This window comes from Nilaparvata lugens, chromosome 3 (assembly GCF_014356525.2).
Source record: "Nilaparvata lugens isolate BPH chromosome 3, ASM1435652v1, whole genome shotgun sequence".
Classification (NCBI taxonomy): Eukaryota; Metazoa; Arthropoda; class Insecta; order Hemiptera; family Delphacidae; genus Nilaparvata; species Nilaparvata lugens.
The window spans coordinates 9,607,197-9,623,045 of NC_052506.1; the positions used below are offsets into that span (position 1 = coordinate 9,607,197).

Consider the following 15,849-nt stretch of genomic DNA (forward strand, 5'->3'; position numbering starts at 1 on the left):
TCAGCTGAGCCTAAAAACGAAAATCTGCCAGTGACGACGAAATTCCGTCATAATAAAATTTCAGTTCCAAAAGTGAAACTGGTTGTTGGTTTGTGAATATAAAAACCCTTAACTTGTTGGTTTTGATTCATAGAATACTAGTAGTTCTGTGAACAGTAGACCTCATGCAGTATTCTCATCCAAAAGTACCTGATAAAAACTATAAACCTTATGGAAATTCAATTCAATTCATTTCCATCAAAAAAATACATCAATATAACATTTACATTAAAATTCAATAATGAATATTTTCAGGAAATAAATATTCCCCCAGATAGACTATTGGTCCGTGTGTGGGGGAAGAATTCCTATCTATAATAACTGTAAAATAAAAAATTCTGCAGAATTCTACCTTAATATTATTCTCACTTAACTTATTACAATATTGAAAATATGTTATATAAAGAAAAATAAATATAAATCATAAATAGTTTTTTTTAATAAACAGAGCATGATGTCGTGGGTTTCTTTTATTAAAGACTTAGTATTATGTTGGAGTACCTATCTCCTAAAATTTCTAAATTACTTATTACAATGTTCAGAGTGCTGCATCACAGTACCAGAGTTAACAGAGTTTAAATCAGAATCTACATATAAGGCGAGTTTATGAGGGCTTCTGATGCCTCCCGTCCAATACCAAGCAACCATGTGACTGTCTTCTTTTTGTAGTTAGCAACACTGCATCCCTCAGCCTCTTTTATTGTGATTGGAAGATTGCGATGAAGTAGGTGAGCAATACGAAATGGGTTGTTATCGACCGATGTAAAGGTAGCTCTAGGTGTATTAAAAAATCCAAAATACAGCAATAGACTTAAAATGTCTATAAGATCATCTAAACATAGAGCTTTCTGTCCTATTGTACCGTGATGTGTCGTCCCGAAAGTGAGTGTGAGCGCTGTTATCAGGTCTGACTGCAACTGTCTACAACGTTGATGGAGAGATACATTTTCAAGATGATCGATGTTTTTGAACGGGTAGTATTATAGTCAATTGTCTACTAACGTTGATTGAAAGATACGTTTTCAAGATGTTCGATGTTTTTGAACGGGTAGTTTTATAGTCCACTAAACAGCTGATTATGATGAATAATTCTATAGTCTGATTTTTACTCTAATATTGCCGTATGAAGGAGGCTCCTTTTTCCTTTCATATTATCCTTGAAATGAAAAATTTCCAAAAACCTTATATATCCGTCTACGCGCAATTAAAAAAGGAACATACCTATCAAATTTCATGAAAATCTATTACCGCGTTTCGCCGTAAATGCGCAACATATAAACATTTAAACATTAAGAGAAATGCCAAACCGTCGACTTGAATCTTAGACCGCACTTCGCTCGGTCAATTATTATGTATACGGTATTGAACCATGAATTGTTTACAGGTGAGAAAATAACGAGTGATTATGATACAATACCATGGAGAAAGTATGAAAATGGAATATTGGAATGCCAGCTCAAAATGTTCGGGAAGAATAATATTGTGTTTATAGGTTACAGCTGAAAATAGGATTGGTGAAAATTCCAAATCCACGTTGAGAAAAAGGAGGAATGAACATGGGTTATAAAATGTTCGGGAAGAATTATCAATTTCACGCAGATATGATGTGTTGGTGGTAATATAAAGCACAAATCAGATAGGCCATGAAAGCTTTCTAGCATGAAAGCAGCTCATTAATTATCCCAAGTTAGCCTACTACTTCAGTACTTAAAATGTAAATAGGTCAAACTTCAACAGCATGTTATGTTTCTTTCAGAGAATCGTATGGGATTCCTAACATAATCTTACGAATCAACTGCATACGAGTTATTGAACAACGATATACTCTGATTTGATCTATTAATAGCATATTATCGGGGCACCGAGCTTCGCTCGTTATCTATTCATCGACTTTTGATAAACCGAACACAATTCTTTAAAATGATTGGGGAAGGACTAACAGGCACAGCCCAAAACTGTTCCTTCCCGAATTTTTATTTATACACTATAAAATGTCCAGAAAGTAGGTTATCATCCATATACTTGAGTTCAGGTTCAATTTTCTGTTCAAACATTTGAAAACAAAAAAGTTTTAATTTGGATTATTTACAAGCCAAATTGAATAACAAAATAACACTCACGAATCACTTAAAATTGTCAAATAATGATCAACTTTGAAAATTATGATATACTCTAGTTTAGGAGAATTATCATGTCATGTCAACAAATCAGATTATGTTGATCAAGTCGATTAAATTGTCTAGCTCGATAACATTTCTCGCTGATTGATTATGATTACACAGCTGGAAATAATTCTGTCTCTCTTTCACACAGACACACGCATCTTCTGTTATCGAGACACGACGAAATTATTCATGTTTTTTCAAGGATGAATTATCCTTTTCATGTCCTTCAGCGAGTTTTCCCAGGGATGAGACCTAGTGCAATCGAATTTTTATATCATAAACCTACTATGTTCCAAATTTCGTGAAAATCGTTAGAGCCGTTTTCGAGATCCACTGAACATAAATAACCAGATATAAAAACAGATATACAGAAATTTGCTCGCTTAATATAATAGGATATAAATGTTGATGAAATACGTGTTGATTACCTTATTATGTAGGATGATGGCATGAAGGCAGGGATTATTTACCTGAAAAAGAAAATATGTAAGTCAGAAATCTCCATTCCATTAAACTAGTTGAAGTGAATATAAAAATTTAATGAAGATTCATCGTTGAAAAACTGAATGAATTGCAGTAATTGATACACTGCTACTCATAATAAATCATAATGAAGAAGCCTCAAGGCCGTCATGTTGTTAATTTTTCAATGCACTATAAATGCACTAGAATTCAGGTTCAATTTTCTGTTCAAACATTTGAAAACAAAAAAGTTTTAATTTGGATTATTTACAATCCAAATTGAATAACAAAATAACACTCACTAATGACCTAAAATTGTCAAATAATGATCAACTTTGATATACTTAAAATTATGATATATGGTTTAGGAGGATTATCATGTCACGTCAACAAATCAGATTATGTTGATCAAGTCGATTAAAATGTCTAGCTCCATAACATTTCTCGCTGATTGATTATGATTACACAGCTGGAAATAATTCTGTCTCTCTCCCACACAGGCACACGCATCTTCTGTTATCGAGAGACGACGAAATTATCATATGTTTTTCCAAGGATGAATTATCCTTTTCATGTCCTTCAGCGAGTTTTCCCAGGGATGAGACCTAGTGCAAACGAATTTTTGTATCATAAACCTACTATATTCCAATTTTTTTTTTAAGATAAGATTCTTTATTTCGCATCCAATTTACAACAACAGAACAGCGCACAAAACTAAAAAAAAAGATAGCAAATAAGAATAATAAAACAATACTTAAGACAACTTTTTTTAACCGAATAAATATGAAATTTGCTGATAATACTAATTGTATTAATTCTCATTATAGGATGATGAAATGTAATCTAGCACAGCTACTCTGTTTTACAAAAATACACCATAATTAATGCACGAAATAAAATACTGCATGCAAAGACCTTGATGACAAGGTCACGTTCGCATTGCAGGAGCATCACTGGACAGAATTAAAGGACAGTTCAAAACAAGCAAAACTTAACTTAATAAATAATAATGATAATAGATAAAATATATTAAAGTTGAGAAAAGAAATACAATAAAAAATAATAAGAACTAAAAGATACAAAATAAAACATCTATCCTGAATATAATTCAAAGAACAAAAGTACTGATAAAAATCGAGGTAGTCAGGCCAAGTTAACCAATAGTTTAAATATAACAATAATATAAACAGATTAAAGCAAAGGCAAATGAATTAGGCTCACATCATTTAGCCATTTGATTAAATTTAGCAAATTGACGATCTTCAATGAATGAATGATTTTCTTAGTGTATATTTGCTTTTAGAGATAAATCGATGATTTTATAAGGTATACTCATAGACCTTAATGATTTTTATTGATGTATTTAACAAATTTAATAATTAACAATGCTTATATCTGTGGTGATAGTTTATAACCAATTCTTCAAAATTTTGTGATAATCGTTAGTACCGTTTTCGAGATCCGTTGAACATAAATAAACATATAACCAGATATAAAAATATAAACATATACACAGAAATTGCTGGCTTGATATAATAGGATATCAAATCTATGTTAATAATAAACCTTGTGTCTGTTAAGAAGTGAATTCATTCAAGAATACGTTCTGGAGAATAAAGTATTGTGACATTTATAACAATCTATATTGCAATCTCTCTTCTATCTCTTAAAATGAATGTCATTTAGTCAACTTGGAACTACTTAATATGAGCAGCTTCCGAACAACTTGCGCTGCAGTGTAATCACAATAATTGAACCTCTTTCGAATGAATGGAATCTGTAAGCTGATTGCTAAGGGTAGTTACCAAATTCCTTTAATTAAAATTGAGTGATGTGGAACTTTGCAACTTTTCTCCTTTTTTCTCAATATTCCTTTCATGCAACTAGAGCTATAATACCCTTTGATTATCGTTTTGAAACTTTTCGCAGTTAGCCAGTATTGAAGCGGATCGGCAGAAGCAATTTTGTCTTTAATAAGCTGTTGAGGAATTAATTACGCTACTAACTTTTCCATGGAAAGCGTTTGGATACTTCTACAGAAAGCTACTGACTGCGGAATGAATTCTTTTAAAAAGTTATCATGGATGGTTCTTTTAGCCCTACCAGTTCGTTGTGATCAGTATTTGTAATATTTTTCACAAAGTATTACAATATTGGTGTGAATTCAAACTAACTTTGTGATCTCCAATAAAAAAATCAGGGTGTTTATCAATCTGTTCACTCATCTCGAATCAATAGCTCTCGAAAAAATCCAAACTCTTGTAAATCTTGGTTTTCAGAGAAAAATAAATCGTTTTTCATATTCTATGAATCAAAATCAAACAAGTTAAGGGTTTTTATATTCACAAACCAACAACCAGTTTCATTTGGAACTGAAATTTTATTATGACGGAATTTCGTCGTCACTGGCAGATTTTCGTTTTTAGGCTCAGCTGAACAATAACGTCTGGCGGAACGGCCGGAAACCCCCTGTGAGTTCGAGGTGAATGTTTGAGCGGCTGTGTAATTTCGATCAAAAATCAACAAGCTCCACTCTGACTAGGGTCCACTCGAGCATGTGTACATGCGCATGCGTGCACCACATTCAGGTAGCAGGGGATGGGAGGGCGCAACTTGCCCCCTTGGGTACAGTCTGATCTGTTAATCCCCGACCAGGCTTGCCCCTTCACTAGGCAACCAGCCCCAGACTCAAATGAATCCAATTTGAGCCCCCATTATGTAACGATAATAGAAAAGACGTGCAGTCTAGTAATTTCCAACATCAATAAATCCTTGCAGAATTGAATTAGTTTGAATCCCATTAGATCGGATTCTAATTTAGTTATCGGATTGCTATCTAATTTGTCGTAGCACTGGAAACTGCATCTCGTACTGCTAACTGGAATGCACATGGATCCGTATGTGGATTTTATGTGGAAAACTTCAATTATTGCAATTGTAATTCCTCTAGGAAATTAGCTATTATTGAAGACACTTCTCCTATTTTTCCAGCTCTATACGCTTTTTACTATAAACTTTGAATTAGCGTGCAATTATACTAGTAGTTCTGTGAACAGTAGACCTCACGCAGTATTCTCATCCAAAAGTACCTGATTGAAACTATAGACCTTATGGAAATGCAGCAATAGACTGGCTTCTCCACACATCTGTTTAATCACTTGTCAGCAGATGTATGATGAATAATTCTATACGTCGCAGTATCCTCATCCACAAGAATTCCTATCGTCTATTTCAATCGATCCTAGGGGATTAAGTAGAAGACTAGAAGAAAACAGTTCCATCAAAACATTCCTCAAAGCCTCTTCAAAGCAAGAGAATTATTTCAAATAGCTCTTGATTCAGAAAAATTGCAAAAAATATAATTTTATACAATCTCAAATTGTTGAAAGTGAAATGTAACCTATATCTTTCGGAAATATTACTGTTTAGGAGATTGGGGAGCAGTTTCGTGCTAAGCCAGTGGCTTGCTCTATACCAGTCAATGCTAAATGATTTGTAATATTATATTGATAGATGGAATGAATAAATAAACTGTTTAGGAAATTGGGGAGCAGTTTCGTGTTAAGTCAGTTGCCTGCTCCATACCAGTCAATGCTAAATGATTTGTAATATTGTATTGATAAATGGAATAAATAAATAAACTGTTCAGGAGATTGGGGAGCAGTTTCGTGCTAAGCCAGTGGCTTGCTCTATACCAGTCAATGCTAAATGATTTGTAATATTATATTGATAGATGGAATGAATAAATAAACTGTTTAGGAAATTGGGGAGCAGTTCGTGTTAAGTCAGTTGCCTGCTCCATACCAGTCAATGCTAAATGATTTGTAATATTGTATTGATAAATGGAATAAATAAAAAAACTGTTCAGGAAATTGGGGAGCAGTTTCGTGCTTAGTCAGTTGCTTGCTCTATAGTTCATAGCCATAACACTAGAAATAGGGGTAATTTGACTACTTATCGGTATACCTTTTCTAGTACACAAAAAACATTTCTATTTTTATCAATAAAATTGTTTAATTCACTTCCTGAAGATCTTAGAAATATGGAGAATGGAACTTTTAAAATTCATATGAAACGTTTCTTAGCAGCTAACCCTTTAAACAAGATTGAAGATTTTTATACATTAGCTAGGAATATTCGGTTATAAGTTGAAAATCAGGTGACATATTATCATAGGGTACTGATAGTGTAACTTACTGATGTAATATATTTTATTTTGTATCATGTTGTATATATTTGACACTGTATTGTATCTGATGACCTCAGATATTGCTGCAATAAAGATTCTATTCTATTCTACCAGTCAATGCTAAATGATTTGTAATATTATATGATAGATGGAATGAATAAATAAACTGTTCAGGAAATTGGGGAGCAGTTTCGTGCTTAGTCAGTTGCTTGCTCTATACCAGTCAATGCTAAATGATTTGTAATATTGTATTGATAAATGGAATAAATAAATAAACTGTTCAGGAAATTGGGGAGCAGTTTCGTGCTTAGTCAGTTGCTTGCTCTATACCAGTCAATGCTAAATGATTGTAATATTGTATTGATAAATGGAATAAATAAATAAACTGTTCAGGAAATTGGGGAGCAGTTTCGTGCTTAGTCAGTTGCTTGCTCTATACAGTCAATGCTAAATGATTGTAATATTGTATTGATAATGGAATAAATAAAAAAACTGTTCAGGAGATTGGGGAGCAGTTTCGTGCTAAGCCAGTGGCTTGCTCTATACCAGTCAATGCTAATGATTTGTAATATTATATTGATAGATGGAATGAATAAATAAACTGTTTAGGAAATTGGGGAGCAGTTTCGTGTTAAGTCAGTTGCTGCTCCATACCAGTCAATGCTAAATGATTTGTAATATTGTATTGATAAATGGAATAATAAATAAACTGTTCAGGAAATTGGGGAGCAGTTTCGTGCTTAGTCAGTTGCTTGCTCTATAGTTCATAGCCATAACACTAGAAATAGGGGTAATTTGACTACTTATCGGTATACCTTTTCTAGTACACAAAAAACATTTCTATTTTTATCAATAAAATTGTTTAATTCACTTCCTGAAGATCTTAGAAATATGGAGAATGGAACTTTTAAAATTCATATGAAACGTTTCTTAGCAGCTAACCCTTTAAACAAGATTGAAGATTTTTATACATTAGCTAGGAATATTCGGTTATAAGTTGAAAATCAGGTGACATATTATCATAGGGTACTGATAGTGTAACTTACTGATGTAATATATTTTTATTTTGTATCATGTTGTATATATTTGACACTTGTATTGTATCTGATGACCTCAGATATTGCTGCAATAAAGATTCTATTCTATTCTACCAGTCAATGCTAAATGATTTGTAATATTGTATTGATAAATGGAATAAATAAATAAACTGTTCAGGAAATTGGGGAGCAGTTTCGTGCTTAGTCAGTTGCTTGCTCTATACCAGTCAATGCTAAATGATTTGTAATATTGTATTGATAAATGGAATAAATAAATAAACTGTTCAGGAAATTGGGGAGCAGTTTCGTGCTTAGTCAGTTGCTTGCTCTATACCAGTCAATGCTAAATGATTTGTAATATTGTATTGATAAATGGAATAAATAAATAAACTGTTCAGGAAATTGGGGAGCAGTTTCGTGCTTAGTCAGTTGCTTGCTCTATACCAGTCAATGCTAAATGATTTGTAATATTGTATTGATAAATGGAATAAATAAATAAACTGTTTAGGGAATTGGTGAGCAGTTTCGTGTTAAGTCAGTTGCCTGCTCTATACCAGTCAATGCTAAATGATTTGTAATATTGTATTGATAAATGGAATAAATAAATAAACTGTTCAGGAAATTGGGGAGCAGTTTCGTGCTTAGTCAGTTGCTTGCTCTATACCAGTCAATGCTAAATGATTTGTGATATCGTATTGATGAATGGAATAAATAAATAAACTGTTCAGGAAATTGGGGAGCAGTTTCGTGCTAAGCCAGTTGCTTGCTCTATACCAGTCAATGCTTAATGATTTGTAATATTGTATTGATAAATGGGATAAATAAATAAATAACTCTTGGTTTTGAAAAATTGGAGAAAATCTTTCTTCTTATGAAGATTTCAACCTCTTATCTACATAACTACATGCACTATTAATACTTATACCAGTATTTAATGGGGAGACTCATGTCTGAATGCATGTAAGGAACATAGCGTAATTCACTGAAAAGGTGAACCCTCTTTAGTGAAACTGAATAACAGAGCCTACAGAATTTGGAGCCATGCTTTTCAGGCGGCGGCGGCGACGGATGCATAAGGTATCATTTCTGCTCTCCTTTAATACGAATGAGACTGGGCCAGCTATTTCTTTCTTTCTTCAAGGGGAGAAGCATGAAAAATGTACGAACAACTGAAAAGAATTTTTCAAGAGGGTTCATTATGCCGGAGTTCACATACAGATTCGTTTCATAAGGATTTTCGCCCCGTTCCGGGTGGAACGTGCGCCCCAACTAAAGGAGCAGCGTCACTGCTGCTCTTTCTGTAGGTCTTCACGCAAAGTGAGTCGGCCTCTTTATTCCACCATCCATCTGAATAAATCACGTGATTTCATATCGCGGATGAATTCCTCACTAAGAAAGGTGACGGATATAATATTTTGCACAAATCTATGCATTCCAAGGAAAGAAATAATGTAACGACATTTTATTGACGTATCACAATCATCGTTTATAAGGGCAGTTGGAAATTAGAAAGCTGGTTTACACCAAAGTTATTAACAAAATGTTAATAGCTTAATCCTTATAGATTCTATTTGATTGAAAGAAACTTGACAAACATATATGTGCATCATGTGTATGATAAGATATGTTCAATCTAAAAGAATCTATAAGGATTAAGTTATTAATATTTTGTAAATAACTAGTAGTTCTGTGAACAGTAGACCTCGCGCTCAGTAAGTTACATTGACCTGTTGCTATGTTTTCTCAAAAATTAATAAATAATTTATCAATTTAGAATGTCTAGAAAAAATCCTAAATAAACAAAGAGCTTTCCGTCCTATCGTACCGTGATGTGTTGTCCCGGAATGTGAGTGTGAGCGCTGTTATCAGGTCTGGCTGCAACTGTCTACAACAATGATGGAAAAATACAATTTTCAAGATGTGTGAGCGCTGTTATCAGGTCTGGCTGCAACTGTCTACAACGTTGATGGAAAAATACAATCTTCAAGATGTTCGATGTTTTTGAACGGGTAGGGTAGTATTATAGTCAACTGTCTACTAACGTTAATGGAAAGATACTTTTTCAAGATGTTCGATGTTTTTGAACGGGTAGTATTATAGTCCACTAGAAAGCTGATTTATGATGAATAATTTTATAGTCTGATTTTTACTCTAATATTGGCCTATGAAGGAGGCTCCTTTTTCCTTTTATATTATCCTTGAAATGCAAAATTTCCAAAACCTTGTATATACGTCGACGCGCAATCAAAAAAAGGAACATACCTGTCAAATTTGATGAGAATCTATTACCGCGTTTCCCCGTAAATGCGCAACATATAAACATTTAAACATTTGAACATTAAGAGAAATGCCAAACCGTCGACTTGAATCTTAGACCTCACTTCACTCGGTCAATTATCCTTAAAATGTAAAATTTCAATAAACCGTATGCATACGTCGACGCGAAATTCAAAAAGAAACATACTTGTCGAATTTCATGAAAATCTATTGCTGCGTTTCACTGTAAATGCGGAACATAAAAACATAATTATAAACAAAAAAACATATAAACATAAAGAGAAATGCAAAACCGTCGACTTGAATCTTAGACCTCACTTCTCTCGGTCAACAGTTTTTGAACAGATGAAAAGTTGATAATAATAAAAAACTCTTATTGATTAACTTGAATGACACTTATGTTTCAAACAACATAATTTTAAAGATGGTGGTTCATCATCTATTAATCCAGTTATGACTGTTGAAAATGATCGCTAGGCGGTCGAAAGTACTCCAGTCAGTAAAGCTGTGTTTACACCAAAGTTATAAACAAAATGTTAATAACTTAATCCTTATAGATTCTATTACATGGAACACAACTTATCATACACATGATGAACATATTTGTTTGTCAAGTTCCTTTCAATCAAATAGAATCTATAAGGATTAAGTGAGCTGGTGTACACCCAGCTTAAGTAAAAGAACTTTATTATCTAGGTACTTGAATATTTGACTGCATGTCGTGTTTAATACAAGAATATGTGTGTTAACGTAATTTTTATCGAGGTGTGGCGTAAGGAGTGAGTTTTCTAGTTATAAAATGGTTGGAGAAAAATCAATCTAATGTCAAGAATGACGTATTCCACTCCATGTTCAAGCAATTTCCTAACAATTGTCAAATGAAAAACACGAGACACAATTCACGATAAAATATTGTGATTCATGCAATCACGACAGTAATTATTTAAAAAGATTTATTGCTCAGTATCTTGCAATAATATTTCTCACATCGTTGTAATAAAAATCATGACTTGACTGATTTTCCAAGTATTAAAATCCAAGAAGCAATGGTGATCAACGACAGCTTACTGAAATCAAGTAATTCTAAATATCAGTATCAGATAATCAGTATTTAAATAGAACACGGAAAAATGCATTATAATAAGTTTTTATGTTACTCATTAGGTTATTCATTCGTGTGTTGATAATACCAATTGCAATATTTATGAACAAATATTCGAAGAGTACACGATTAAAAAGTGAGTAATGCATAGAGGTTGACATGCTATAGTAAGGTCCACGTTATAATGACAGTGGACAAAGATAGAAGAACAGCCTTGCCGATTCTCTGCCTTAATTAATTATATTTCTACAATGTCAAAAACAGATTTGGCATCGTTGCGGAGCTAGAAAAGGATACTACCTGCTTTGTCGAATGATAGACAAGGATAGCAACATCAAAGTTTATCAAATACTGTCAATATAACGTGGACCTCACTATATCTTTGATTTATGCTATTCACTACAGTACTAGGTCAGGGGTAGATTATGCATCACGCAATACAGATGAGTTTGATGAGATGCCTACTGCGTTCCTTCAATCCAAGCCAAAATCAGGCTAGGCACACACCAGTCTAGTTAGTCAAGTCAAGACAAGACTAGTCACGATTAGTCACAATACTTCACATAGTTGTTTATGAAGCAACACACAACGATTAGTCATTGCAATTAGACATGTCTTCATAAGCCAACTTAGGGTAGGCACACACCAGTTCGTCAAGACAAGCCTAGTCACGATTAGTCACAATACTTCACATAGCTGTTTATGAAGCAGCACACACCGATTAGTCATTGCAATTAGACATTTATTCATAAGCAACCTTAGGGTAGGCACAGACCAGTTAGTCAAGACAAGACTAGTCACGATTAGTCACAATACTTCACATAGTAGCTCATGAAGACATGTCTAATTGCAATGACTAATCGGTGTGGGTTGCTTCATAAACAACTATGTGAATAACTGGTGTGTACCCACCCTAAGAGATATGACCACATCTTTCGCGAGATTATCAAACTTACGGTAAAAATGTGAATGAATCATGGTTTATTTTCCGCAATAATGATGTAACTATCTTTAGAAAAGAAAGAACGAATAATGAAAGTTGCAACAATTGACTAAATGTTGTTGGCTTGAAGTTATTGCGGAAACTCATGAAGTACTGATATAGACGTTTTTGATTGAGTGTATTTCTACATGAGTCTTTGCAGAAACTCATGAAGTATTTTATTGATACAGACATTTCTACATGATCTACATGAATTTCTACATGATCAAATTCATTTTTAATTGATTGAAATACCAATAATTTATGAAACATATCAATAAATACATCCAAAGTTGGAATTGAGAATTCAAGTTGATATTACATGAAAAACAAGATAATAACTAGATTAAAGTAAGGTTGAACAAAAGTTCAATGAATTGCAAATAAAATTGAATGACTGATTCAATCCTCAACATACAGTGGCGCACATTAAAATAGCCCCTTAACTACAGTTATGATTTTAGATGAGGCTCATTTTATGTGCGCCAACCTGTTTCAGAGTTCTAACACACATAGGCCCGGTTTCACAAAAGCCGGTTAAATTTTAATCGTGATTCACTGGAGCCAATCAGAAAAGGATTTTCGAGAAGAAGGCTTCTCTGATTGGTTTTCGTTAAATTAATCACGATTAAAATTAAACCGGCTTTTGTGCAACCAGAAAATAGGATATTATAAAATCGAATTTCGTCATCATATCCTATACTATTAAACGAGCAACTTCTGTCTAGATGTTTGTATTGCACCGGATCTCGAAAACGGCTTTAACGATTCTCACGAAATTCAGAACATAGTAGGTTTATAATATAAAGATTCGATTGCACTAGGTCTCATCCCTGGGAAAACTCGCTGAAGAACATTAAAAGGATAATTATTATTCCTCCTTGGCAAAACAGCTGATAATAATATTATTTCGTCGTCTGTTGGTGATAGAAGTGAGTGAGCGAGTTCATGTGTGTGGGACTGTTTCAAAATTATGACTCAGCTGTTGAACTTTTGTAATTATTCAATCAGGTACTTAGTGCCAGTTGCAAAAAAGCAGGGTTATTTTCAATCCTGATTAATTCCAGTAGATCCATCTTTTTGAAATTGTCTTCTCTGATTTGGTTTACATGAAGTTAATCAGGATGAAAATTTAACCGGTTTTTGTGCAACTGGGCCTTTGTGAGGGAAATTTTTGCATTACTCTGGGAATTAATCTCAATTTATTGTGATAAATAGAACATTTCTGTATGAATGTTATTATAATTTCTTCTTTCGTAATAAATTTATTATGCTTTTGTACTCCAGAGCGAAGCTCGGTCCTCGATTTTTCTATTTATCCTAATACAGTACATTCATTTAATTTTATAAGGGAGGGAGCAGTCTTTACCTAATAATCAACTGCATATTAAAATTCACGAATATCCAAATGGCATGTTTGTATTTGAGTGATTCATATAATATATATTCTGTAGAAAAGAAAGTATTCCCATATTTAAAACATTTTTTCTTTGTGATATTGCTTAGATTTGACGAATGATTTCCAAGCGACTGTCATTAATAGCGTTCAACCTTCCATCACCTTCACGAAATCTCAGTAGAAGCTCAACAATAATAACAAAACTCAAACACGAAGCCAAATTGGATACAACTACAAATTAAATGACTGACTTGCAGCAAATGTTGAAGCAAAGTGAATTGATAGCGAAAACACAGAAAGTTTAAATTTATTTCGGGTAGAGCTTGACAAGTTTGAAAACACGAGAACCTGGCAATATTGACGTGAAATATGACACCAGCAGAGGAAAATGCGAGATCCGACGTCAAATAATATAGTAAAACGCGGCACGCTACTGACTCAATTATTCGCCGATATTTATTGGTCTACAGTCAGTCTAGTGCTAGACCCCGGGACTGGAGAAAACTTTGAGAGAACGGCATCAATTAATATTTGAACCGGGAGGCAAAGACAGGGTGTCAATGAAAGAAAGTGTGAGGGGAGGGGGAGGGATAGAGAGAGAGAGAGAGAGAGAGAGAGAGAGGAGAGAGAGGAGAGAGAGAGAGAGAGCGGCCTTCGTGACTGGGAAACTCCGCACCATATAGCGCCACTGCAGGCAGTAGTCAGTCAGTCAAAGCGACAGCTGACTTCTACTACAATCAGTTTCACTTTCAGCTGTCACCATTCACTATAATAATAATAACTACGCTACCCATACAACAAATGCTGACTGTTCAAAGTTAACTTCCAGTTGTCAGCATGCCTTATGTATTACACCAATAATTCCCATCCAACAAAATGCTGACAGTTATAGTGAATCACTCTATGGCTGGCAACTAGAAGACGTCTCTGTACCAGGAGAGTGAGCATTACGCCATTCCGTGATCAGCAATAATTTCCACCAGAAATTTTCCAGCCAAACTCTCTCTTCTGATTGAGACTATCGGAATGTTCTCGGTGTTCAACCAAGAACAGAATTTGTTGTGGCTAACGGAAAAATAAAATAATAATTGCTATGGAAGGATTAAATCGATAGTCTAACATATTAAATGGAAAAGACTATGAAATTGTCAATTTATTTATTAATCATTCTGATTTGTGCAATTTGCCGAATCACGAAATCCATTCCAATGCGATTTCAATAATGTGTAAAAATATGTTAGACTTTTTGTGTAGTTGACAAGTTGATATTGTGGTAATTATACATATTGAATGAAAAAGACCATGAAATTGTCAAAAACCATAGATTTACTGATACTTAGAAAGACCGGTTTCGGTTATTACACTATTGACAATCTCTGATAAACTTAAACTAAATACAAGAGCAGCAGAATTTATACTAGTAGGCGAGTACTGCTATTGGTCAAGGGCATGAACACCTGCCATTGGCCCAGCTAAACTAAAACTAAATACAAGAGCAGCAGAATTTATACTAGTAGGCGAGTACTGCTATTGGTCAACGGCATGAACACCTGCCACTGGCCCAGCTAGACAGTCTCCTCCCACTCACAAAATGGCGGCTTAAGCAACGGACTCGCCATGATAACAAAATTTTGTTTTTGCGGCCATTTTGTGAACCCGTTGAGTGGGAGGAGACTGTCTAGCTGGGCCAATGACAGCCGTTCATGCCCTTGACCAATAGCAGTACTCACCTACTGGTATAAATTCTGCTACTCTTGTATTAGTTTAGTTTATCAGAGATTGACAATGGTGTAATAACCGAAACCGGTCTTTCTAAGTATCAATAAATCTGTGGTTTTTTGACAATTCCATGATCTTTTTCATTCAATATGAATAATTACCACAATATCAACTTCTCAACTACACAAGAAGTTTAACATATTTTTACACATTATTGAAATCGCATTGGAATGGAATTCGTAATTCGGCATATTGCGCACAAATCAGAATGAGTGATAAGGATTCAGTATTCATCCCTGAAGTCCAGATAAATTTTTGGATAATTTGGATCGTCTATAATATAAAACATTATTGATGAATGCTTCACGAAGAAATTGATAATATTGGAGTGATGGAATGAGACAAAGGTTAATGATTGACCAAGGTTATTTAATCAAGGGTATAAACTTTTTGATGACAACGGTTATTGGAACATAGG

At 34.0% G+C, this 15,849-nt stretch overlaps 1 protein-coding gene across 1 annotated transcript in view; it reads right to left on the reverse strand.

The window, feature by feature from the left end:
• Positions 1–2,581: 2,581 nt before the first annotated feature.
• Positions 2,582–15,849, reverse strand: part of LOC111044057 — a 103,280-nt gene continuing 90,012 nt past the window's right edge. The window contains exon 3 of the mRNA XM_039425339.1: positions 2,582–2,674. Within this exon, the coding sequence (XP_039281273.1) occupies positions 2,588–2,674 (87 nt within the window). The 3' untranslated portion in view covers positions 2,582–2,587. The remainder of the gene's footprint in view (positions 2,675–15,849) is intronic.